Here is a 27,251-nt window from a genome sequence, read left to right as displayed (position 1 = left end):
ATTGACACTCTAAAGGCATCTGCCTGGAATTCATTCTCCATAAAGTACATAGGATTATAAGTAGTTCACTGCTAATGTCTTGTACAAGGTATTAGGGAAAAATGAGATCTACTAGGACCCCAGGAAAACTGACCTTTCTTGAGTTTCTGAGCACAGCCTCTTCTCACAACTAACTGCATTAAAAATGGGTGGTGGGGGGCATCCCATTGCTCTTCATGTGCCTTCATTCCTGCTCTAATACCTCAAGACCTCAATGACTTGCTGTTTAGGAATGAACAGTTTTTATTTTAGAAGCAAATTTCATCTGACATCTAGCAAAACATATTTGTTATTCAACTGGTTTAGGGAAACTTCAGAGGAAGATGATTTATCCCAAACCTCTTGTTTTATGAATGAAGACATTTCCTCAGAGACTCCAAGTTGATCCTAAATATCCAAATTAGATGACATTGAAGGCCTAGCTCTGAAGTCCTGGTGGTAGAGAAGAACGGGGTAACATTAGGCTTTCTAACTCAGAGGGTAGTCGAACCTGGAGAGAGAGGTATTTTCACTAGCTTGAGAGAGTGCGTGAAACGGTTAACTTGGGGAAGCCCAAGTTGTGTCTCATTGGCTTTGCTGTAATGAGCCCTCAGTGGATGTGGTGCCATCCCCAGAACCCCTAGATCATGGTCCTCGCCTTAAGACAAAATCAGCATCAAGGTGAGGGTGCAGAGCATTCTCAGACTCTCCCGTAGGGCAAGCATGGCATTGTCACCTAATTCACAAATGACACAAATGCTCTTGTAGCCAGAGAGGAGGGGACCCTGTGTGTCCAACTCCCCTGTGAGCTTCTACACCGTCCCTTGTGCCACAACCGTGAGGAAAAGGCATCTAAGATGCCAGAGTGAAGCAGCTGTTCCCTATCGGGACCATGGATTTTGTTTTCAAGTTAGAAAACAGTGTCTGCATGCCAACTTTTTAAACCACTCTACACACATTCTCTTAAGAGAGTCCCTGGTAATTGTCTTAATGGTAATTACATGCTTGGGGCAGTTGACATCCACTGTTATTTTTCTTAAAGTGAGGAGTGAGGGACAGGAGCTAGAAAGGAGGAGGGAGAGGTTTGAGATAATGAAATCCTTTTAATGACAGAGCCATGCCGTTAACCTAATTAAACTGTAAAGTGGGGGGAAACCCTGCAGGTACTAAATGGAAATGAAGAAGTGAATCAGCTGAGACAGCAGTACTTCTGGGAACCATCTGGATTCCGGGTACTCCGACATTGTGGTTCCGGGTCCCATGCTGTCCTCTGGCCCACCTTGGCCTTGTTCAAGGGTCTCCTAAACGAACTTGTCCACTAATGCCTGATTTACTAGGTCCATCTAGGGTCTCTAGTTCCCATGGGAGTGTGTGCTGTGTAGCTCATGAATTTCAGAAGCCAAGTCAGTGTGATAGGGTGGCGGAACCCTGGTTCCATGGGTGATGCCCTGGCCCTCCTCCTAACCAGATGTGAGGCTTTGGAAAGGCAGCTCAGATCCCTTCCCCATCACTGTATGTCCTTCCCTGAGTTCCTCTTAAAACAGTTGCTTTAAGACCCCTGAGGTCACCTCACCAGAGGGCTGGAAGTGCTTGGGAGCTCCCATCCCACGGTGCAGTCTTTGGCCACTACATCACTGGAGTAGAGTTTGACAGCTCAGCTCTCATTCCCACTAATCAAGATCGACTCTGAGATGTAATTATGCTCTGCAGCCTCCTGTAGGATCAGGCAAACGTTACCCAGAGGCCCTTTGTGTAAATGGACCCCTTACGGAGTCTCTCCCCCTTCTCTCTTTGGCTTCCCAGCCCCACCTTTCCTAACCTGTTTGCTGGTGTGCTTGAGAGTTTCTTTCCTCCTTTCCTCATGAACACGATGAAGAGCAGTACAGTGATAGGAATGAAGCCCCGCAGAGGTTCAGAGTGTTCCTGCTGAGCTCCTCTCCCATTACCGCCACCACCCTGGAAGGTGGCATCAGGAGCTGATAGACAGCCCACCCCCCTGCCATTGCTTTGTACCCAACCCCCTCCTACCCAGCTTGCTACTCTCCACACACTTGGTTTTGATCTCAGTCACTGCTCTCCACTCTGACCTAACAACAATTAGCTAACCCCTCTAACTCCTAATCAAAGACAGGGGATCTTACTGATCAGGCCAGGCCTTTCTCTTGTGCTCCCAATGGTGAAGCCTTGTAAAGAAAAGCACTAAGTTAATAGGCAGTGGGGAGGGGGACGGTTAATGGATAAAGAGAAAGTTAAGAGGCCTCAGAATCCCTCATCAACTCTATCACTGATTCGCTGTCGCCTTGACAAGTTCATCTGACATCTCGATATGTTTATTTCATCAGTGGCAGAACCATTAATATTTATAGACAGTTCTCTGGGTGCCTGGAATCATTCTAGGCACTGACTTCCTCTCGAAAACCAGGGGAATTGTCTGATGCACCCACAGCAGCGTGGCGAAGATTAATTAATATAAATAAGTAATTGTCTGAATAACGCGGGGCACTCAGACACCTCACAAATGGATCCTGTGTAAATGTTGCCCAGGATGAGTAATAACAGCGGAGGTGTGATGAACGAATTTCCAGCAAATTCAGCTCCCTGTCAACCTGTTAAGTGAAGGAAAGCAAGTGTTTTCTCAGTCGTTCATAATTGATGCTTTTGTTTCTCTGGCTGCCTAGGCCGGGGAGAGAGACAGAGAGGTGAACAACCTGAACAGCAAGCTCTTGAGCCTGCAGCTCGACATCAAGAATCTCCATGACGTCTGCAAGAGGCAGGGGAAGACCTTGCAAGAGAACCAGCTGTGTGTGGAAGAAGCCATGATGAATAACAGTCACGTAAGGCACCGGGGAGCTGTTACCTGCCTCAGTCCCCTTGACTACTATAGCTTCTTTTGATGGGAACAAAAGGAAGTTCTGCTGTGGGTCACTCAGAGTGCTAACTGAGCAAGCAGTGAGAGAACTAAATACCCTGACACAGAAGAAATTATTCCTATCTTTGGGATTTTTCAATCTAGCTATTTCCAGCACATTCGAGATACTGAATATTATCCTTTTCCCTATCTGGACTTAGCACATCCTGAAAATACCAATCACAGGGATATAAGGATGGGTCTTGGGCAAACTGCCCAGTGAGCCATGGCAATGAGAGAGAGGCACTGCAGCTCCTCTGAGGCATCTCTGTATCAGTTGACAGGTGTTCTTAATGCCACCATGATGCCTCACTGCCCGGGAGCTGTTCTTCCGAAGGCTAGAATCCAGTCCTTCAATAGCTAAGTGCCAGAGAGTCCTCAACCAGTAACAAATAGGGAAAAGATTGATCAAAAACTGCATCCCTTTCCCCTTAGTCCACGTTAACTCAAGGCTGGCTCTTTGCTCTCTCCCAGAGTTCCTCAGTGGGACTGAGCCCAGTGGACCTGTCATAACAAGCTTAACTTGTTCTCTCCCTTCCTGAGCTTTCTATAACCACCTCCCACATAAACTGCTTGACACTCAGTGCCTTGTTACAGGGCCTGACTTCACAGCCCAAGCAAGGCACTTGGTAACCCATACCCTGTTTGAGTGTGAAAAGGCAGACCTTACAGCGTGCCGGTCTTTCTCAAGACTGACTTTGAACTAACACTAACCTGTAGGTCTAGACAGTTCACCAACTGAGCACCTTCACCTCAACCTGAGGTTCTCTTGCTCTTAGGAAACCCTGAACCTGCAATGTTTAAGCCAGTCTCTAAATTTATGGACACAAATTTGGGGACCAGATGGAATGATTTCTGAGAATTCCTTACTGTGGCCACTTTTCCTTTTTATAAACCGAGTTCCATGCAAACATAAAGTAGTTACTGGTTGCACAGGCCCTTGCCGAATCCCTGGGTTAGACCCTCAGCTGCTGTGTAGGTAGCCGCTACACGTTCCTGGTGCTCAAGGACCTGGTCTCTCCTCATTCTATCTGTTAGCATACTCCCAGGATGCACCACTTCACAATATAAACCACACATTGTTCTCTGAAGCTGTCTGAATATGCTACCAGCAAAGCAATTCCACCTCATCTTACTGACCTTGCCACCCTTCCTCAGGAAGTCACAAAAAGAGAAAACAATCCACTGGGTTTCCTAAATCAATCTCAGGAAGAAGATCATAATTTATTTCTTTCTAAATATTAACATTTTAGGATATTTCCACTACTGCGATCATGAGTTTACTTACCACCCCAGTCAGAGAAAGCCACGCGGTTTATAAATGTATCTGGCAACTTAGAGGGAGAAAGGCATTAAATTGCATTTTATTATTCTAATTGCCCAGAAGAAGGTCTAACAGCTTGAGACAAGCTTTAAAACAAGCTCTTTTTTCCTAGCACTTAGTGCAAAATTTAAATTGCAGACTACGCATACAAATACACAATTACATGGAGCCCTACACTCATCTCCTCAAAACCCCTTTAAGACCTGCCGTCCATAGAGAATGTACTATGTTGACAAAGGAGAAACACCAGGCTTTCTGGGATTTTGAGTAATACTGATGAGGAGCTGGGGAAATAGGCAGGAGGTCATGATTCAGAACCATATTTAGGGGAGAAAAGTAAAATATTATATCAGATGTTATGTGTAACAAAAGAAATAGGAGAGAGAGATGGGGGATGGAAGAGAAAGTGTGTGACCCTGTAAATCAAAGAATACAGACTCCAAAATCCAGGAGCCAAGCAGAGGTTGTGGCAAGAGAATGAGGTTCTTGGGCTAGAGAGATGACCCAGCCATTAAGAGCATACTGCTCTTTCAGAAGACAGGAGTTGATTCCCAGTACAGGGCAGCTCACAGGCTCTTGTAACTCCAGCTCCAGGGTGCCTGACGCCCTCTTCTGACCTCCATGTGTACTGCAGTCATCTTCACAAACTCACACTCAGAAACATATAACCATAATTACAATTTAAAATAGAATCTTTGGGCGGGGGTGGGGGGTGAGACAGGGTTTCTCTGTGTAACAGCCCTAACTGTCCTGGAATTCTTTGTAGACCAGGTTGGCCTCGAACTCACAGAGATCCTCCTGACTCTGCCTCCTGAGTGCTGGGATTAAAGGTGTGTGCCACCATGCTTAGCATAATTTTTTTAAGATAGGGAATTATTTTAAAGTAGGGTACCCAGGGTGCAGAACTTATGAGCACTTCACCCTTTGGGTACAAGCCTGCACTTGCCTGACCCTGAGACTGAATAATTCCTTCAATTTATACCTTATCCCCCTCACACTAATCAAAGAGTGATTCCAGGTAAAAGAAGAAAAAGAACAACAAAGATATTAAAATAACATTATGATCAAAGACTGGGTGCTGTGGCACACACCTGAAATTCCAGAGCTTGGAAGCTGGAGGCAGGGGGATTACCAGCCTAAAACCATCCTGGCCTATGTAGCAAAATCTAGACTAGCCTGAGTTATACAGTAAGACACGTCTCTGAAACAAGTCAGAAGCTGGAGAGACGGCTCCGTAGGTGAAGTGCCTGGTACACAAGCATGGGGACCTGGGTTTGAATCCTCAGAACTCAGAAAAAGACTCGTATGAAAGGCTGTGGCAGTGCACAATCTCAGCACTGGGGAGGTGGAGGCAGAACAAGCCCTGGGCCTTGCTAGCCGGCCAGTCAAGTTGAATAGGAAAGCACACGTTAGTGAAAGACTTTCTCCAGAAACAAGGTGCACAGAAACTGAGGAAGATATCTGACATCAACTTCTAGCCTCCACACAAATGCACACAGACGTGAATACTCAGAAACACACACACACACACACACACACACACACACACACACACACACACACACACAAGCCGAAACCAAATAAATAACATTAAATCAGAGAAAGAAGAGCCTTTGTAGCAATTTACCCAGGTTTTATTCACTGGTGGAGGCATGGGGAGAATACCCATGGACTGGAACTCTTATTGTTGAACTAATCTTGGAGATGGATGGAGGGCACCATTTTTAGTATAAAAATATATAAAGCAAATGTCATTCTTTCAAGTAAAGGTAATTAGTTGAACATCTAAAGATTGGTGGAAGCCTGGTGAGCATTATCACACAATATCATTTTGAACCATTGGTAATGAGAGCAATTTTAATGAATTGCTAAATGCAATGTGTGGTCCTGAATTGGATCATAGAGCAGAAAATAAAAATTAATAGAAAAATATGCAAAATTCAAAAACTGTATCTAGTTTCATTCCTAATAATCTACCAGCGTTCATTTCTTGGTTTGGTTGCATAAGAAGGCAGCACTGGGGCGATGTCAAGGAGGAGCCGTGAGAAAGGTGTCCTCCTTCTGGCGTTTGTCTGGGAATAGAAAATCATTCCAAAATAGCTTTAAAAAAATGGATCCCATGTAAGCAGGGGTCTGAGAAGAATGTCTAAACCACAAACACTCATTTGAATAAAATGCCTGCCACTGAATACAACAAGAAAGGTGCACGCAGCTCATCGGTAACATAGGAAGTCACGGACAAGCCTCTCTAGTGATAAAGAAGGTTAACATGGGGCTCCAAGGACATATCTCACTCAACACCTCAAAGACAGGAAAAGAAGTTCATGGCAATGACTGGGGGAAAGACAGTGAAATTCTAAGTTCTTAAATGAATAAAGAAAACCATCAGGGACACAGTTATCAGAACAATGCCAACCTGTGACAGCAGAGCATGCAAGCCTGAAGAGGGAATAAATGGTTAAAAGGTATTTTGAAAAGCCGGCTTTAGGCAAATCAGCAGGACCTGATGACATTCTTCTAAGAGTGCTTAAGGACTTGGCAGCTGTTATTACACGGCTGCGAGTGATTATTTTTGAGAACTCAAGAGGATAAAGAAAGTCCCTGTAGACTGAAAAAGGGTAAATGAAGTGCTCATCTTTTTAAAAAGGGAGAAAGGACAATCCTGGTAATTATAGACCCGTCAGCCTCCCTTCAGTATCAGGGAAAATATAGAACTTAACAGCAATCAATTAGCATCAACTTCAAAAGCACAAAGTATTGGGTGGAAACCAATGTGACTTTTCAAAAAACGAATCATGCCAGGACAATTAATTTCCTTCTGTGATCAAGTGGCCTCGTAGGCAAGGAAGGAGAACTAGTTATAATCTCTTTGACCACAGTGGGGCTGGAGGGTTGACGAAATATAGGAACAGGTTCCTATGGGCAACCAGAGATCTCCAGCTTTTCGTGTGGCTGAAACAGGACAGAAATCTGGCTGAGAAATCTGTTTGACCAGATGGCCTCCAGAGTCACATCCAACCCTGGACAGTCACCCAAAGAGCTAGTATTACTTCCTTAAAGATACTTACAACTTGCTTAGTTTTTTTTTCTTTCCAGATTCCAAATTGAAAGTCAAGGAAGAATATAACATCTATATCTTCACTAGAGAAAGAACTTTTAAGAAAAGGAGAAGGGAACTAAGGAGGTGGTTCCGTGGGTGAAAGGCTTGCAGTGTCTGCATGAAGATTCCCAGCACCCGTGTTAAAGCTGGATGGGGTGGCATGCATCTGTAAGCCTAGCACTGGAGGGTTAGGAGAAAATGGCAAATTCCTGCAGCTCGGAGCTGGATTAGTCGAAATGGCGAGCTCCAGACTCAGTAAGAGACCCTGTCTCAAAATATTAAAATGAGAAGTAATTGAGGAAGACACCTGACATCAACCTCTGGCCTCACATGTATTCATAACTATGTGTGTGTGTGTGTGTGTGTTTGTAGTGTGTGTGTGTGTAGTGATGACTTTCTGAATCTGCCCTTTGTCAAACATATAAGTAAACTATGTATTTCTTATTTATCAAGAGTTAAGAAAATAAGCTTTTAAACATGTAAGGATAAATAAGCAGGAATTTAACAGGTCTGAACTAATTTTAGACATTTCTCCTCATCTTTAAAATTTGGTTTCTCCAAACCCATAGGCATCTATAATATGCAAATTTCTAAAATTCCTATCCCATAAAATTCCAGTTGCTCTGTGGATTTAAACAGTCTTCCTAATCAGTGGCGTTAGTCCAGGTGTTATATTTGTTATGTAGGACAAGAGTTCAAAACACCCCCATTATCTGGCTGTCCTATCATGCTACCTCAAACTAAAGTAAAATCCAGAAATATTCCACATGACCTGTGAGAAAGAGAAATGACTCACAGTTCATTAGTATTGCTGCCAGGATGTAGAGCTTCATATGCAGCACTCAGGAAAAGACATTTTATACCCACAGGAAGCTTCAAAACCAATGAGCAATTCTGAACTCTCCTGGATCCCCAGGTGCAGGGAGGAAAAGCCTAAAGACAATTTTGCTCCTTTCAAACAAAGAATGCTTTTCTCATTCTTTCAGGCAGTGGAGAGAAAAGTGGAGACATCAGAAAAGGGAGATGAACGAAGGAATAAACACAAGGAGACGGCAGCTAGTCTTCAGCTGGGGCCTGTGTCCAGCAGCAGAGAGGCAGATCCAAACCCTGTTACATACTAGATCCATGGTCTTCACCATCAGCAATCGGCTCACCTTCAAAAAAGCCAAGAGAAAAAATTATTTGAGCCATAGGAGACTTGGGGGTATTTTCTTCAAAAATGATTTGAGCCAAAATAATAGGAGACTTGGGGGTATTTTCTTCACTGAAGCAAGTCCCTCAAAAGCAACTCTAACCCAAAATGTTCACACCCCATTTTAGCTCAGTCCACATTAAGTAGCTGCAATAACTTTTTTCCTATATAGCTCTCAATAGCCCCCCTATCTGTATAGACAAGAGGATCTGGGTTCTTGGAGACTTTCCTGTACAGACATTTGTGTGCCTGTGTGCAGTATATACAGAGACAGAGACAGAGACAGACAGAGACAGAGAGGGAGACAGAGACAAACAGAGAGACAGAGCAAGACAGAGTCACACCCACCCATGTGCATGCCCAACTCCCTTGACTCCAAACCTCATTTACAAGTGAGTTGTGAGAACAGCAACGTTCTTAGCTTGGGAAGACTGAGAGCACCTAACAGCATTCTATCTAAACATAGCAACTGCAGCTAGGTGCTGTAGATTTCATCTCTGCTTGAGAAGTTTCGTCCCCTTCCGTGCAGCTGCATTCATGAGTTACTTGGGCCAAACATTCAACCTGTCGTGGCTGAATATTTCTTATGCCTGGTGACAATAGTGGTCCATTTCTTGTCCATCTTCTTAGTTCTGAGGCATGTGGGTGAGGTAAATTTCAAAGGGGGCTGGGAAAGAGTAACTCTGACTGGGCGGACACATTCAGCGTTGTCTTGGTGGTTCTGAGCTGCGCTGTCTTTACCTCATCCCCGCCACCACCACCCTCCTCACTTAAAATTTCTTTCCTTAGGATCTCAGCTAAATTTCATTAAAACGCCATCTCTCCAGTGACTCAGGCTGACCTGATAAAATCGCTCTGTCTGGACAACCATGAATCCCCCACAGTCTAACATCTAAATCAGCAGTGAATTCTGAAGGCTCCATTTTCAAAATGTATCTAGAATCCAACCATTTCTCCTAACCTCCACTGCTACAACATTGTTCCACACCACTCTCTCCTTGCCTGGATTCTTCCAACAGCCACTTTCTGTGTGCTTTCTCTGCTCCTGTTTTGCTTTCTTACAGGTGACCTTCAGTAGAACATGCCATGTGTCCTCTGCAAACACTATGAAAGATCATGGAACTCCCTTCACAATATTTTACATGGGGCTGTCCTCTCTCTCTTTCTCTCTCTCTCTCTCTCTCTCTCTCTCTCTCTCTCTCTCTCTCTCTCTCTCTCTCTCTCTCCATGGGGGTATGTATGTATGTGTAGAATGCACATGTACAGGTATCTATATATGTAGAGGTCACATGAGATGTCTTCCACTATCCCTCTCTACTTTATCTCTTGAGACTGGTCTCTCACTGAATCCAAGGATCACTGATTGGCTAGACTGACTAGCTAACAAGTCTGGGCAGTCTGTCTATCCACCTGTCTCTACTCTCTCCCCACATAACCAGTGCTATGCTACAGATTCTGATGACAATGCTTGGCTTTTCCATGGCTTCTGAGGATCTGACCCCAGGCCTTTATGCTCAGACAGCAGACTCTTTTCTAACTCAGCCATCTCCACAGCCCACTCTCATAATTCTACAAATATAGTACAATTATCAAATTGCATACTTATCAATGGCAGGATTTTATTATTTACAAATTATTAAACTTCAATGAAACTGTAGAAACATTATTTTAATGCCTTGAGTCCCAGAGACTGAGAACAATATAGCTATTGTTGTTCCTGTTGGTAGTCTCCCAGAACCTAAAGGTAAAACCCCCTTGCTGAACACACCACAGTGGTGCATAGGGAATGTTAGTGAAGGCTGTTACCTCTTTTCCATCCTCCGAGTCAGTCTTCCTCCCTACAAAGTCCCAGACAGGCCTGGAAATCATGATGGAGAGCAGGCCAAGCTGTAATGACACCATAGAAATGCAGCTGCCCAGTGTCCTGTGGCCCTAGACTTGGACCAGGACTGAATTTGGATCAGCCAAGGCTGCCCCGATCTGCATGACAGGTGCATGACTGGAAACTCATGCACAGTGGCTCATGTTAAGGTCCCATATACCAACTCATCTGACTGCCCTCCTTCCCTTGGCAGAAGTTACACATAAAGAAACGTTCCTGAGCATAGGAAGACAGCCCACCATTGCACTAGGCTGCAGGTAATACTCTACTTACTGCCTTGCCTATCAGCTCTCACCCAGTGAACTCAATAAACAAAAAACATTTTTTTAAGATCCTAGTGCTGGACATACCACATACTTTGACACAGGACTTGGAGGAACTGAGTTAGAACTGACATGGAAGGTGCCATGTGAAGTGCCAAGGGAAAAAAGCAGCCAATAGTCCTACAAAGCTGGAAAACCTACCAACTGCAGCCATCACCAGCCCAACAAGATGTCTTCAACGGAGCAATGGTGGCACTTCTATCTTGTGGGTAACCAAGAGCTATCTAACTGAACTTAAGGCTCACTTGATAGGACGGAATTTGATGTCTCCTACCGCCAACCTAGCCAACTATCTTTGGCTAGATGTCAGAGACCCTGGAGAAAAACCTACTACCATCTTCCTAAACCAATGTCATTTCTAACTGTATTCTAAAGTGTAGCTCTCATCCCTCACCAGAGAAACTTCTTTTTGCAGCAGATAGTAACTATTACAGAGATCCACATCTTGGCAAAATGTGGAGAACAAGTGACCCTAGGCTTGGACCAGGACTGATTTGAATCAAATAGGACTACCCCAATTAGCATGACAGAGACTGTGGGGTGCCAAGCGATAGATACCTACAAGGCAACCCTACAGCTAAGGCTTGGGGTGAATCATCAAAGAGAAGGGGGGAAGATCATGAGAGGCAGGGGCCCAGGACAGCTGTTATGAGATCCTGTCTTCTAGACAAGACCAGGAAGTTGCACTTAGGAGACCTCAACAGTATGGCTGCTTCAGTGAGACCTGACAATGACAACACCAGTTTGTATGCAACATGGATGAGAGAAACTTTACAATTCCCTTCCCTAGCTGAAGAGCTACAGGCTATCAAGGGCTGCTGAGAAGAAGAACCCTGAATGGTTTTCCTATCCCACGTACACGGCCTAAACACATACAAATACAAGCAACACTAAATGGGCTCAGTAAGTCAGATGGATGGATAGATAAGTAGATAGTGATAGATAGATAGATAGATAGATAGATAGATAGATAGATAGATAGATAGATAGATAGATGATAGATAGAATAATAATTAAAGAAAAAGATCATAAATTTGAGAGTGAGTAGAGACACATGGGAGGAGCTGGAGGGGAAGACGGGGGGGGGGGGGGGGGGGTGGGTGGAAATGATGTAAATACAGTACTCATATATGGAAAAAGTAAAAAAGAAAGAAAGAAAGAAAGAAAGAAAGGAAGGAAGGAAGGAAGGAAGGAAGAAAGAAAGAAAGAAAGAAAGAAAAAAAAATATTCCAGCCAGGCAGTGGTGATGCGGATCTCTATGAATATAAGGCCAGTCTGGTCTACAGAGAGAGACCCAGGACAGGCACCAAAACTACATGGAGAAACCTTGTCTCAAAAAAAAAAAAAAGAAAGAAAGAAAAGGAAAATATTCCAAAACATGCTTAAATGCTGTTTTGTTAAATGTATTCTGTTAGTGAGACCAAGGCCATAGATTGAGGTTCTTGAGAACCAACAAAATTTCCCAGGCCAGGCTTTCATTCCTTTCATCTAAATACAGAGCTATGCATGAATCTCTAATCTAAGCCCTGTAGGAACAGACATGGCCATTACTCTGTGGGTGTTTATAATGCAAGTAGAATGTAAGACACACAGAAAAAATCGCAAGCAAAGTAAGAAAGAACACAAAAAAAATGTTCCAGGTAGGTCTACAGCCCTAGGACAAAGGCAGCTTAGCAAGCCCAACAAGGAGAGAGACGTGAACTGAGCCTGGAAGAATGAGTGGAAAATGGATGCCACCACCAGGCTACCTCTTTATCTATGTCCCTTTGACATGCCATTGTCATAACGGGTGAGGATAAGAAAATACAGAAACACCATTACAATACTTCAATTTTCCTGGAAAAATAACTCAGGGATGTGTCCTGTCAGCAGAGGGCCTGGGACAGAAGGGTGTTCAATGGACACAGTGAATGATCCAGAAGCCATTCGAGAAGACTGTGGGTTAGCTGTGTACTGTCAGGGAAAGAGAGTGTACACACACACACACACACACACACACACACACACACACACACACACACACATCTACCTGGTCACAACCATGTTAAAGAAAGATGGTAGGTGCCCAGAAGTAAACACTGTCTCTGCCTTCCATACTCCAGCATCCCAGAAGTCCTAGAATCCAGCAAACTCAGTGCTCTGTTACCCAGGAACTTTTAATACTAAATTCAGCTCAAGAACCATTAACCAAAAATGTGCTTCCTTCCAGGTCAAGCTTGTCATCCTTCCGTGTGTAGGTAACATATGAGCACAGTGTTAAGTATATCTCTCGAGATTCTTTACATGTATGATTTTTTTTTCTGGCCTACATGAATAATAGCTTCTGGCTCAGGGTGCAGGGCAGTGAGGTGGCTCAGTGGGTAAAGGGACTTGCCACCACTCTTGATGACCCGAGTTGGATCCCCAGGACCCCCATGGTGGAAGGAAAAACCAGTTCCCCAAAATTGCCCTCTGACCTCCACATGCAGACCATGGTAGACACATATCCACCCCCCAAACACACACACACACACACACACACACACACACACACACACACACACACACACACACAGACACACACAGACACATTAATAAATGTAATTTTGAAGTTTTTTAAAGAATCATCTTTTCTTCTTTTGATTCTTCCTTGCAGAGCAGGACTATGATTCCTCGAGGATTGTAGTGAAATGTTTAGAAATGTCTCTGTGATGGAAACATCAAAGGGTGGAGAGCTGGGTGGAAATGGCTGAGCACAGGCAAAAAGGCCAAAGAGTGACTGCACCCTCAGTGGCCCTCTAACCCTGTTCTCTACATCCCGTCTGTGCTGCAGAACAAGAAGCAAGGCCCGGCGATCGCCTACAAGGAGACCCAGATAGAGTTCAAGTCCAATAAGCAGTGTCATCTGAGGCAACTCCAGCAGCTGAAGAAGAAGCTCCTGGCGCTGCAGCAGGAGCTGGAGTACCGCACCCAGGAGCTGCAGAACTCCTACTGCTCTCTCCTGCAGTACCAGTCGATCCTGGAGAAGCAGACTTCCGACCTGGTTCTTCTTCACCATCACTGCAAACTCAAGGAAGACGAGGTATCTCGAGATTAACCTTGGGCATGTCCCAGGTGCCCTTGCGTCTCCAGCACTCAGGCCCTGCCCAACAGTACACAAGCATGCATTCTCAAGGGAGGGCTTTGCACCACCTTGAGCAGACTTAAGAGCCTTCCCTCTTTAGTTCATGACCCGTCTGAAGGTTAGCAAATGGAAACTAAATGGACTGGCATGACTCGGTTGAGAGAGCCAGTATTAATGCGTGTGGAGCGTGGGGCTCCTGTGCACACATGTGTGGTGTATCTATGTGTGAGAGACCATCTTCTCCATATTGTTATGGCTGTTGAAGTTCAAGAGACTCCAGATCTCTCAGGGTTTTTTTAAAAAAAAGTAAAAGGTCCATTAAATCAAGTATTTTTAGGAAAGTTGGCTTTTGGTGCTGTATAAATCCCTGGCACCTGCACAAATGGTAAGATGTGCAGCCTCTGGTTCTGAGTGGGTCACTAAGTGCCATATTGTTTCTTCAGGCTGGAGTTTTAGAGCCTACAGTTTAAGTGCATTCTGAACATTCATTTATATTGATGCTCCAGGCCAATATTTTTTTAAAGCAAAGAATAGCATCCCTATGAAATTCCAATTAAATTCCAAAGACCCACAGGACTCGGCCCAGTTTGGCAGGAGGGACACAGATGTCTTAGTACTGTGTTCCTAAGTAATGGGGCAGACAGACCCATAGGCATGCCTTCCCCAATGGTTTCTTCTTTCAGACTTAACGAAAATTCCAAGGAGTATTTTAGACAGTGTTTTTACTTAAAGACTAACTCCAGGGACTTTAAAGGGGGCCTTACAGAGAGCATAGAAAATTCTTTAAAGGGCATAGTGTGGCCTAGAAAGAGTTTTCAAAAATGATTGGGAGAGGAAGGAAGAAAGGTTACCCCACAAAATGTCATTTGGGGAAAGTCTGTGAGCTTCGACTGTGGGTTAATAAAGCCCTAAGTGTTCAAACTGGCTGTTCACTGCACCCTAAACCAGAGCCCAGCCTGGATAAAGCACCCCCAAATTAGCTGGGATGCCTCTTAGCAGCAAGTACCAGAAAGAGCTGTTAACAACAGTCAGGTGGCCTGTTGCGTTATGACAACTGCATGTATCATCGGGATCCTGAAGCCTGATTTTTAGCTTTATCCCCACATCCACTCAAGACGTCCATTCCCTGGGTCACCTGAAGTGTCTGCCAGAACTCCAGCAATCACATCTTTATCCCAAATAACCCAAGTGAAAGGGAAGACAGGAAGAAAGTACATGTTGTCCTTTTGAGGACAGTTACACACAGAAGTTACACACACACACACACACACACACACACACACACACACACACACACACACACAGAGAGAGAGAGAGAGAGAGAGAGAGAGAGAGAGATCACATTGCATGACTATAACTAACTCCTAGGAAGCCAAGAAATGTGGTGTTTGGGAGACATATTGCTGCTCCCAGTCAAAAACAAATTAATGTTTGGCTATTAAAAAAGAAGGAGAGGGATAGGTACAGAATTTGGCAAGCAGCAGTCACGTCAGTCTGAGAAAACAAAATTTCTTCCAAACATTCTGCCCACCTCTCTTGACCGTCTTTAACACAGAAGCACCACACCCTTGCCTAAGGCCATGTTCTGCCAACAGCAGACCAGAGATGAGCATATGATCACAGTCATGTACTGAATCCAGGGAGAGGTTCCCAGAAGCACAGGGAGGTCTGGTCAAATGGAGTGGATTACTTGCTCTAGGCAACTGGGGTTCATCCCCTGGGGGGCTCTGGAAGATACTGTGGAACAGTCCTCAGAGCAGACCTCCCACCCCACACCACTGGTACTCACTCCTGGGGGTATTCACTCACCAACAAGTCTTCCCTATCTTTCCCCTCTGGACGAAAGAGCAAGCAGCCAAAAGTGCTTATAGCTGGAATGAGCTGTGTGCAAAGAAATAAGGACTGCTCAGAGTTCGCTGTCTGCAGGGGTCCTCCAACCAGTTTACATGGATACTAACAGAGCTGGCCCTGTACACATACTACATATAAGTTCGCTGTCTGCAGGGGTCCTCCAACCACTTTACATGGATACTAACGGAGCTGGCCCTGTACACATACTACATATAAGACACGTGTGTATGTACATGCACACACATATGCATGTTTAAAAATAGTGAGTGCCACAGGAATGTGAGTAGAACCAATCCTTTCTGCTACAATACGTGAACCTCAAATGCCCTCTCTCCTCTCTCCCTAACAGACACCTTAAACTAAATGATCCTTTCCTAAGAGGAAGCTCAGATGAGGCATTTAGTTTAACCAGCTTAATTAATGGGCCAGTTTCTGTCAAGAGTTGGACAGTTTGAAACAACATGAAGCCTCCAGATTCCTTGAACACATATAACTGGACATGCAATTTAGCACACTCAACTATATACAATCAGCTGCTAATTTAAAATCTGGTCCTCTCAAGATTATGAGAGATATGAGCTTGTGCCTCCTTTATATAGCTTGTCCTCAACCCATGTGATGCTCGTGAGCATCCTGGAGATACCCATCAGTGGACGACAGATTAGAAAAGTAATTTACATAAGGATCATGTAAATCTCAGAGGAACTTCGGATCATGGCCCCTCACTATCTCTTGGGAACTTGCTGACATGAAGCTGTGTGCATTTGGGACTCTATGCTTTCCAAATTAGATCTCTAGAGAGTGCCCAGGAAAGAAAGGACATGGGCATTCCAAGTCCTAAGGAGAATGGCTCAAACTCATCCCTATTAATCAGCAGGTAGGTGTTTATTCAGTCCCTACCAAATGTCAGAGAGACCAGGAGAAGATGCAGTCCCTTGCCTTTAAGAGCTTAGCTCGAAGCAGGACAGGCTGATTAGTACTTCAATCACTGACAACCTGATACTAAATACTGGGGCCCTTAGACCTGTGCTGTCCTTACACTGTTCATTAGGGCTTCTATGTGCTCGCTATGGACTCTCACAATCATATCCTTCCCTTCCTGGTTGGCTGCTTGCATGGGTTCAGTGCAGTTCCCTTCCCACACTAACAGGTCATTCTCTATGAGGAGGAAATAGGGAATCATAATAAGAACACTGGGGAGAAGCTTCATCTGGCGCAAGAGCAGCTTGCCTTGGCGGGGGACAAGATCGTCTCCCTAGAAAGGAGCCTAAACCTCTACAGGGATAAGTACCAGACCTCCCTGAGCAACATCGAGTTGCTGGAGTGCCAAGTGAAGATGCTGGAGGGGGAACTCAGCGGAATCATCAGCCAGGTAGGACCCACATCGCATCCTTAGCTGGGAGCTCCACGATAGTAGACATTTCCCAGGTGGTTCCCTCTACTGGCCCTAGCCTCTTCCACCCAAGACTCAAGCGTCCCACCAAATGAGTTCCTGCCCCTGAATTTTGTAGCACTCAGTTTTAATAATTTCCAGCTTTTATATTTCCTTTAAGATTACTCCTAACCAGGGGTTGGGGCGGGGGGTGGGACTCAGTTGATAGAATTCGCCTAGTACACACGAGGAAAAAAAAAAATGGGTTCAATCCCTGGTATTACACAATGGGTTCAAGGCAGCTTGACCAAAGAGAGAGAGAGAGAGAGAGAGAGAGAGAGAGAGAGAGAGAGAGAGAGAGAAGAGAGTCATTATTAAGGGGACTGCTACATCAAAGGATATGCTAATTTTGAGTGATTGCCATGTAAACTAAATGATTCTACCACTTTACACTTTTAATAACAATAATTAAAAGAGGCCTTTTTGCTTTGTTTTATCGAGACAGGGTTTCTCTGTGTAGCTCTGGCTGTCCTAGAACTCACTCTGTAGACCAGGCTGGCCTCGAACTCAGAGATTCCCCTGCCTCTGCCTCCCAAATTCTGGGATTAAAGGCGTGTGCTACCACCACCCCCATCAGGCAAAAGCTTTATAGAATACACTTTTCATCCTCCCAAGTTGCATTCAACTGAAGGGTAGGACAAGGACATTTTCCTCCATCCAATCCTCATTTCCTCTAATCCGGTGGGTTCTCCAGGAAAAGGCCCCAGATAAACTTGCATCCAAGTATTTATGGACTGAGATCTTGGCATTAACGGCTGTGGAAGAAAACGGAACAAAGCTAGGCTAAATAAAGAGTAAAGATGAGCTGCCCTGCCGTCTCCCACAGGCCTTCCCTACTCCAGAGGGAGCTGCGGAGTGGCAGGACCCTCCAGAGCTTGAGTTGAGGGAAAGGGTTCTAGCCTTGCCGCCTGCTTGTTATCAGCTGCTGAGTGTGACTTAGGCACACACAGCCCCTCTGTGACTTAGGCAAAGCAGTTTTCTTCAAGTGAGGCAAGGCCCTTACATGGCTTGTCACTGACCGCAGCCCTTGAGAGAAGTTCTAGGAAGCCTCTCACCACCAAATTAGTAGTTTTAATCCTTTCTTTAAAAAATAAATAACTGTTATTATTTTTGTATTGATTTATGGGAGCTTCATAATATATATAATAATAATTATTTGCTGTGCTGCACATAGTCCACACAACCATTTCACTTAACTTCATTAATGACCTTTTACCATGTGGAAACTTCAATGTTTGTGGAGTTGAGTCCTCACACTCTATAGGTTCCAGGCTTTATGTCTTGCTTAGGAAGGCCTTCTCAACTCCCAAAATATAAAAGTTTATCCTTTTTTTGATATCTTTATAAGTTTTCATTTTTTATGTCTTCAATCTTCAGTTCGTATGTGCATAGGAAACAAGGCGTGACTTTAATTTTACATTTATTTATGTGGATCTCTAGGAGTCCCCAAACCATTCACTGAACACTGCCACCCTCCCCGACTAACTCAAGCGCAATCTTGCAGTACCCAATGCCTCTGCACACAGGTCCTCAGAACTCTCACTTCTGATCTGCTTGCCTCCAGCATCAGAACTCTTCAGTGACTGTTTAACAGCACCTTGTAGACCCTCCTCCTCCACTTTCTCTGAATTCCACAACCATCCTTAGACATCTCTTCTTGAAGAAATTCACACGTTTACTGACTAATGCTCATATTATACATTATTGTGGGAAATAAGCAAGCCCCATGGAGCAAGATGTGTGGGGATTTTGATCCTTTGTTTTCACTGAAGATTTATACTTTCCTATACAGGCTTCACATATTTTGGCTGAGTTTATTCCTGGATCTATTACAGTGGTTCCTGGTTCTTTCTGTTTTGAGACACGGTTTCACTATGTAGTCCTAGCTAGCCTAGAACTTTCTATGTACAACAGGATGGCCTTGAACTCACAGAGATCCTCCTGCCTCTGCCTCCTAAGTGCTAACTAAATATGTATGCTACTACATCCAGTCTGAAGAGAAGCTTTTCTACATTTAATCCTAAGGATTATAGGATCTGGAGAGGTGGGTCAGCTGTTAACAGCACTGGCTGCTCTTCCAGAAGACCCAGATTCAATTTCCACCACCCACATGGTGGCTCACAACTGTCTGTAACTTGGGTTGCAGGGGACCTGAGACTGAACCAACAACCAGGGAGCCTGCATGGGACTGACCTAGGGACTCCTCATGTATGTCAGTTGTGTAGTTTGGTCTTCTTGTAGGACTCTTAACAGTGGGAACAGGGGCTGTGTTTGACTCTTTTACTGACTTTTGGGACTCTACTCCTCATACTGGGTCACCTTGCCTTAATCCATGGGGAGGTGCTTTGTCTTACTGCAACTTGATATGCCATGTTTTGTTGATACTCATGGGAGACCTGCCCTTTGCTGGATGGAGATGAAAGAGGAGGGGATGGGGGGGGATGGAGGAGAGGGACTGGGAGGGGAGGATGTACAATAAATAGATGAATAAAAAATTTTAAATTAAGAAAGTGTTCCTATATCTCACCGTTAAGCACAAGGCTGTTCTCAGCTTCTTGCTAATAACCTTTTCTCGAGTTGAAGAAACGACTGTTTATGTCATTGCCAGACATGATGGCACATGCTTATAATCCCAACACTTGAGAGGTGAGGCAGGGGGATTGCAAATTCAAGGCCAACCAGGGATATAAAGAAAATCCAAATCCAGCATGGGCTAGATAGACCTGTCCTTTAATGAAATAGGTAATATTTCCTCATACTAATAAATTTTCATATATAGAATAATTCTTGTGTTCCTGGGGTAAATTCTACCTGATCATAATGTCACTTTTAAAACTTTTTAATTATTAAATTTAAGGAAGCAAGATTAATTCGACAGTTTAAGTTTTTATCTATCTATCTATCTATCTATCTATCTATCTATCTATCTATCTACTTATCTATCTGCCTATCTTTGTTTTTTACTGGGAGTCGAACCCAGGACCTGGCACACACTAGGCGAGAGCTGTACACCTCCTACCACCCCAACCCTTCCGCTCTCATCTCATACTGACATTATTCAACCCTAAGATGAGTGAGGAACCTTTCTGGATTTTTCGAAAGCTCTGAAGCAGTCCATACCACATGGGAAATGGCTGCTTCTCTGAGATGGCAAATGACTCCAGTGTTTGCTCATCCTTGCCTAGCCATGAACTTCACCTTCTCCCCATTCTCAGGCTTTCCTTTTTATATAACAATTTCTTCTTAATGCTTTCAAAAATGCTTGTGAGTGACAAGCTTCCTCAATACTTTCATGTCTGTCCAAGGATTATTTGGACAGAATCCTAGTCATCTGGATGTACTCACTGAGCAATCTCTGAAGGTCTTCCTGTGTTGCTCTGTGCTGCTCAGTACCAAAGCCAGTGACATCAATCTCGCTATCTTGTGTTTCATGGGTCATAAGTTACCTGTTTTCCCTGAGGCAGGGGGGTGGACAGGCTAAGGATGTTTTACTTTAGTCTTTATCACACCTCTCAATGCTTAATAAACTTTTCATCTGAAGATCTATATTCAGGGAGTTATTCTTTTATGACTTTTAAATCAATTTCCATTTTTTACTCTACAGAATTAAGAAGACATTAGAACCTGTAGGTATTTTCTTGCTGCACCCTCACTTTCCTATTATGTTTCCCCATCCTTTGCCTCCTGTATGCTAAATTATTTACATGAGCATCAAATGTGATCAGTTCTGGGTTTCTGGCTGACCTTTCTCCAGCTTGCTCAGGGGCAGCTTTCACGCCCAGTGAACATGAACTATTTCTAAAATTAGAGTGCTTCAGGAGTTAGGAATTAGGGAGAAGATCCACCATCCACACTAGAACCCTGAGCTAGTTTAATTATGTTCCTTGGTTCCCTGTAGCAAGTCTTTCTCTGTCCCTCTAACTCCCAAATAATGACACGGAGACTTCTTGTTAATCAGGAAAACTCAGCCTATAGCTTAGGCTTGTTCCTAACTAGCTCTTATACCTTAAATCAACCATTTATGTTAATCTATGTTCTGCCACGTAGCTCGTGGATTTACCTCTCCAGCTGCACATCCTGCTTGCTCTAGGTCGCCTGGCATCTCCATCTTTCTTCTTCCCAGAGTCCTCTCTGTCCCTGGAAGTCCCGCCTATACCTCCTGCCTAGATATTGGCCATTCAGCTCTTTATTACACCAATCCCAGCAATACATCTTCACACAGTATATAACTATCCCACAACAGTTCCCCCCATTACTACTGTGGACCAACGACAGGATGGACAGTTAACTTCATGCAGCTTCAGCTGGCTAAGGAAATCGTTTAGATATAGTGGAGTAAGGAGGTAGCTCGGTCAGGAAAGCACTTGGACTTGAGTTTGACCCCCAGAACCCCCGTAAAAATGATGAGTGTGGTGGTGCACGCTTGTCATCCCAGCATGGGGAATTGGAGACAGGCAGATTCCTGGGGCTCACTGGCCAGCCAATCTAGCCTTTGGTGAGTTCCAGGCCAATGAGACACCCTGTCCGAAAGGAGCGGGAAGGTGTCCCTAAAGATGACTCATGAGGTTTTCCTCTGGCCTCCACACACACCCGCATGCACATTCACACACCCTGAAAACATCCTGGCAAACGGTCCTATTGATTGAGAGCGTCGAGTATCATAACCTCCTCGAAGGATGGTTATATAATATCTATATCAGTTTGGACCATGAACTACAGTCCCAATTCTAGAAATTTAATCTACACACTTGTCAAAACAGGTACTCAAAGACTGAGGTGCAAACGTATTCAATTCAGCTTCTATTTTAGAAAAAAAAAACACAAAAAGCCTATATGCCCATCAACAAGAGACTGGATAGATGCATTTTAAAGCAACTTGAAAGGACAGGATAGAATGGAAGAACATGTACCATGAGTAAATCTCCAAGACATCTTCAGTTTCAAAATCCATTTTTAGTCCAACATAACCCATTAGCCTGTAAGATTCGCTTATAATGTAAGTGTAGAGATAAAGTTCCAGAAGTGCGTGCACTGTGTGTCCTCTCTGTGAAGAGAGCGCACGGGACTAGAGGTGGTAGTCCAAGAGAAATCTACCCGTGCCTACAATGTCACAGTGGTTTTTAAAGAGATGACAGACAGAAATAGTTGCGTAATTTGAAACTAATTTTAAGAATAAGATAGACTAGGAGGAGAGGGCTCAGTAAAGTGTTGCCCTGCAAGCATAATGGCACGGGTTTGAGTCCCAGGAGCCACAGAAAAACGCCAAGCGTGAAGGTCCGCTTGTAATCCCAGCACTGAGGAAACAGAGACAGGGGAATCCCTAGGGCTCACTGGCCAGCCGGTCTTGCCAGATCAGTGAGTTCCAGGTTCAGTAGGAAATTCTGTCTCAAAAAATAAACCAGAGAATAATTGAGGGGGGTACCCAATGTTGACCTCTGGTACACACACACACACACACACAGAGAGAGAGAGAGAGAGAGAGAGAGAGAGAGAGAGAGAGAGAGAGAGGGGAGAGAGAGGGAGAGAGATTTACAAATAACTGGAAAACAACCCTCAACAAATTGTCAAGTGAAGACAATCACTACAATAGTGTGCAGTGGCACTCCCATTTGTAAAAGGACCCAAGTTGGATTATACATTGTCCAGATGCATAGCATGTCACTTCACAGCTACCAAAAACACTGGTAGCACAGGGTGTCACGGGGGAGGGACCTGAGTCACAGGGGACACAGAATGTATGCTCTTGGGGACTGTTGGGGCCTTTCTTCTGTGTCTGCACTGGTTGGTAATGGTCTTTTATTAAAGACATCCTGCTAACTGAAGGCAAACATACACCCTTGAACGTGAGTCTAGCAGGACTCCTAAAATGGCTCACAGATTACAAACAAAAGCAATTGGTTATCTTTAAATGCGCCAGGAGCCTGAGAATAAGGGAGACCACTCGAAGGTGCGCATCTACACTTCTCCGTGCATGATTCAAGAGCATCAGGAGACCCGAAAGCGACTGTCTGAAGTTTGGCAAAAGGTTTCTGAGCAGGATGACCTAATCCAGGAGCTTCGGAATAAACTGGCCTGCAGCAACGCTTTGGTAGGTGCCTCTCTTCAGGACACTGTCCTAACAGACTCCCCCACGGAGCCATGAGAAAGGGAGTCAACTAAATTAATCTCTTTAACCAAGACTCCTCAAATGTCATTTAAATTTGTCCCTGCCTCTTGTTCGTATGTTTTGTGGGCATGTATGTCCCCATTGATTTAACTTCGATATTCTAAAGAGACACAGCAAACAAATTTCATGTTTCTTGAGTTTTTTGGGTATTCATACTTTCACCCACTCCACAAGAAACTTCCTTAGAGATCACTGACTCTTGGCCTCTGGTAAGTTAGGCACTCATCTCCATTGTAGCCTCCCAAAAGCCTGTTTCATAAAGCACGCCACTTCAGAAGGGGCCCAAAGCACTAAGGACACCTTAGACAACCTGACATAAGATTGACAGCACAATTCCATTCCTTCTCCATCCTGACCCGTGGGAAGGGCACAGTGAATTATATATGCATGCCACCAATCTATGCTGCAGAGAGGAACTGACTGGGAAAACAGTAATAGTAACGCGTGTGTATTATTGATCACCCTGACTGATCCATGACCACTTGCAGGTTCTGGAGCGTGAGGAGGCTTTGATAAAAATACAAGCTGACTTCGCTTCCTACACAGCCACCCACAGGCATCCCCCTACCTCCTCAGAAGACTGTGAGGACGTCAAAAAGGTGCGTTCCTTTGCTTCTCTGTGGGATTAGGCTGATGGATTTGCTTCTAGGTTTCTCTGATTGTTTTTCACCTTGATACTATAGTTTGTAAGTGTTCTGTTTTTGTGGGACCTTGGCCAGCCTTGACAAAAGGATACTACTGTGCATAATGTACTCCAGCCCCAAAGACCATGGGGGCAGTAGATAGATTGTGGAACTTCATCCACCTCCTAATCCACTTCTAATGTCACATCCAAGCAAGACCATACTCCTGTTGGCTTGATAGACTCAGAAAGACTCTACAAACTTCTAGAACCTGTCTAGAGTTGACAATGTGGGGAAAATTATCAGTACAAACTCATTAGTTTTTTGGGTTTTTTTTTTTTTTAATTCCGTAACCTTGAAGCAGTATCAAAACTTGGCCTAGAGAAATGACTCAGCAGTTAAGAGCACCCAAGTTGCAAAGGCCCTAAGGGCAGTTCCCTGCACCCATATCAGGTGGCTCATAACCTCCAGTAACTTCAGCTATAAGAGTGGCTGGCACTTCTGTTCTCTATGAGCACTGGCACTCACATGCACTTACCCACACACAAACCCACATGCATGCGCGCAAAATATTTTTAAAAGCAATATCACAAGTTGACTCTAATAATAAATAAGCAGTTAAGCCATAATCAACAAATAGCAAGCTTTGGTGAACCAGTAGTCAAAACATAGGCCCCCACAGATGAGCTCTTAAATCTATCATGCCCAAACATGAGGTCCGTGACAAAACCAGCTTAGATAACACACTGTGAAGAAGGCTATACAAGCCTGCCTGGGCCTACGCGGAGTTGAGGTATGTAGTGGGAACAGAGAAGGAGTCGAGAAAGGAAAAAACACACATTAAGTTCTCCAAGGGGACCTCCAGTGGGCAGGCAGACTCTTCAGGACTTTCCAGTTCCAGAAAGTCAGATGACTGTGGCATGGATACTGAACTTGGAAGATCATCCTTGGAACTATGAATGTCATCACTATTTGTTTAAGTGGTGGTGTTCACATCCTGACCTACAACACCTACAAGACTTTTCCTGTGGAGACACAACACATGTCTCCTCACCCCAGATAGGGAACCAATGACAGACCAACGTACAGGTACCACCAAAGTTCAACTTGGTGAGCCAATGAGTTTTATTGCAGTTACTTTCAGGAATATGGGTGAGGGGGCCACTTACAGGAGCAGAAATGACTCAAAGACACCTGCATCACCAAAGCTTAGCCAAGCATGTGAGGTGTGATACGTCACAAAAGCTGGGAACATGGAGCACACTGCATAGCCTGCAGGCCGCTCAACATTTGGAGTGTCTTTTCCAAGGGACTCGGTTGGCCTGAGTATCTTCTACGTGGCTCAGCTGGTTTCTGCTTCTTGTAGGCAGCTGGTCTGATCTCAGGGTCATCTTTACAGGTTGGCTTGTCCAAGAGTGACTCTCAGCTGCCTTTATTATTTACTCTGGTGGGGGAGGGGCCTAGTGAATCTGGTCAGTTTCAGGGATTTTCTGAAGCTATTTTGAGTTGTTGACCTTCTGTCTTAAGGAGCTTCTCTGCAGGATGAAATGTTTCTGTCTGAGGAAACAGCTTCACCACATCATCTCACCCATGGCCACTTTTAAATGATGCCAGCTCCTCCAAAAAGGACAATACACCAGAGCATTACTTTGCTCATCACTGCCCAAATAATGGAGAAAAGACACACCTCCATAGAGAGTCTGGTTTATTTTGGCTCTCATTTTGAGAATACAGCCCATGATGGCAGTGAAGTCATGAACATGAGGTGGCTGGTCACGTTGCATCCAGAGTCAGGAAGCAGGGAGAGACAAATGTTGGTGCTCAGCTTGTGTTCTCCCCTTCATTCACTCCGGGACCCCAGCCCAACATTCACAGTGGGTCTTCCATCTTAACTGAACCCTTCTAAAAAAACACTCTCATAGACACACCCAGAGCTATATAAATTCTGTCAAGCTGACACAAAGATTAGCCATCCCAACCTGCCCCCACCCACACCGCCACCATTTCCTATCTGTCTTTATGCTGCAGCTCTCCTTCCTGTTGACTTCCAAATCACGTAATAAATCCCTCAACAGCCTGCATGCCAGGCAGTCCATTTCTCTCCCTCAGCCCCATGCCCTGCCTCCTTGATGCTGGAAAGGCTTTGCCTTTTTCAGAATGGAAGGAAGTATATGAAGAAACTCTGAGCCCAACACAATGGAAGGAGCCGGAGCTCCTCGTCTCCTACCACTCTCCCCTCTCTCCTCCCATTCTGAGCCCTCTGGCCTCCTCTTGGGCCTCCATCTAGTTCCTTGTCCATAGACAGTCAGTATCTCTGCATCAAAGCTTTCCCATAGATATTTCAGCACGCCTTCCCCTCCCCATTCCACAGTAAGTCCCTGTGCAGAGATCCCCTTCTCGGTGAGGCCAGCCCACCATCCTGTTCACAGCACGCACTCTGCCCACCACACCCTGCGCCCTCTACTTCCATGTTCACTTTGCCCTGTTGTACCTCCCAAACCCCTCATCACCCTGCTGTAGGTCACTATTCTTATCGCTGTCTCACTCTGCCAAAGACCAGCTTCCCTGGGCAAGGGTTTGTGTCTGTGGTCTGTGCCCCATTGTCCCTAATACCGAGGATGGATCCTAGCTGGATGCTCCATTAGAGATTGTTACAGGGAGGACATTCTGTGTGAGCATGGTAAGTCTTCCATTGCCTTTAATTCTTTTGAAATGTCTGTCAGATTGAGATGCAGTTGATAAAAACACAAAATTCGCCATTGGTTGTTAGTATATTCACATGGTTAGGCATCAATCACTACTGTCCAAGTCTAGAATATTTTCATCACCCCTGAGGATCTCAAACCATCAGTCATCTTTCCCCATGCCCTCACCAGCTTCTGATCCCCTCTTCTCTGTTGTCTGTCTCCAGATGGTTGTACTATGGACCTTTTGCCTTTAGGAAAGCACTTTCCGGTGGTTGAGGAGATGGTTGAGTCAGTAAAGTGCTTGCTATGAATGCATGGGCCCCCGAATGTCACACACACCCCCAGCACTCAAGTGACTGGATGTGGAGTTCCATGTCTGATTCCAGGGCTGGGAAAGCAGAGAAAGGCTGATCCTGGGAACCAGTCTAGCCAAGTGGGTGATGTTCAGTGAGAGACCCTGCCTCAAATAAATAAGGTGGAGCATGATTGAGGAAGACACCCAAAATCAACCTCTGGCACACATACACATGTGCAAACACCTGTGTGCCTATGCTTAAACATGCACAGTAAATAGAAATCAAGGAAGGAAGGAAGGAAGGAAGGAAGGAAGGAAGGAAGGAAGGAAGGAAGGGAGGGAGGAAG

At 44.7% G+C, this 27,251-nt stretch overlaps 1 protein-coding gene across 1 annotated transcript in view; it reads left to right on the top strand.

Moving 5' to 3' along the window:
- The window catches only part of Pmfbp1 (polyamine modulated factor 1 binding protein 1), a 56,704-nt gene that overhangs the window by 11,864 nt on the left and 17,589 nt on the right, over window positions 1-27,251 (top strand). The window contains exons 4-8 of the mRNA XM_052729506.1: window positions 2,697-2,852; window positions 13,560-13,808; window positions 16,852-17,073; window positions 23,051-23,221; window positions 23,788-23,898. Of these exons, the coding sequence (XP_052585466.1) occupies window positions 2,697-2,852; window positions 13,560-13,808; window positions 16,852-17,073; window positions 23,051-23,221; window positions 23,788-23,898 (909 nt within the window). The remainder of the gene's footprint in view (window positions 1-2,696; window positions 2,853-13,559; window positions 13,809-16,851; window positions 17,074-23,050; window positions 23,222-23,787; window positions 23,899-27,251) is intronic.

This window comes from Peromyscus californicus, unplaced genomic scaffold (genome assembly GCF_007827085.1).
Source record: "Peromyscus californicus insignis strain IS unplaced genomic scaffold, ASM782708v3 Scaffold_8__1_contigs__length_139910024, whole genome shotgun sequence".
NCBI lineage: Eukaryota > Metazoa > Chordata > Mammalia > Rodentia > Cricetidae > Peromyscus > Peromyscus californicus.
The sequence above is the reverse complement of the archived record's forward strand: the minus strand, read 5'-3'. Positions and strand labels throughout refer to the sequence as shown.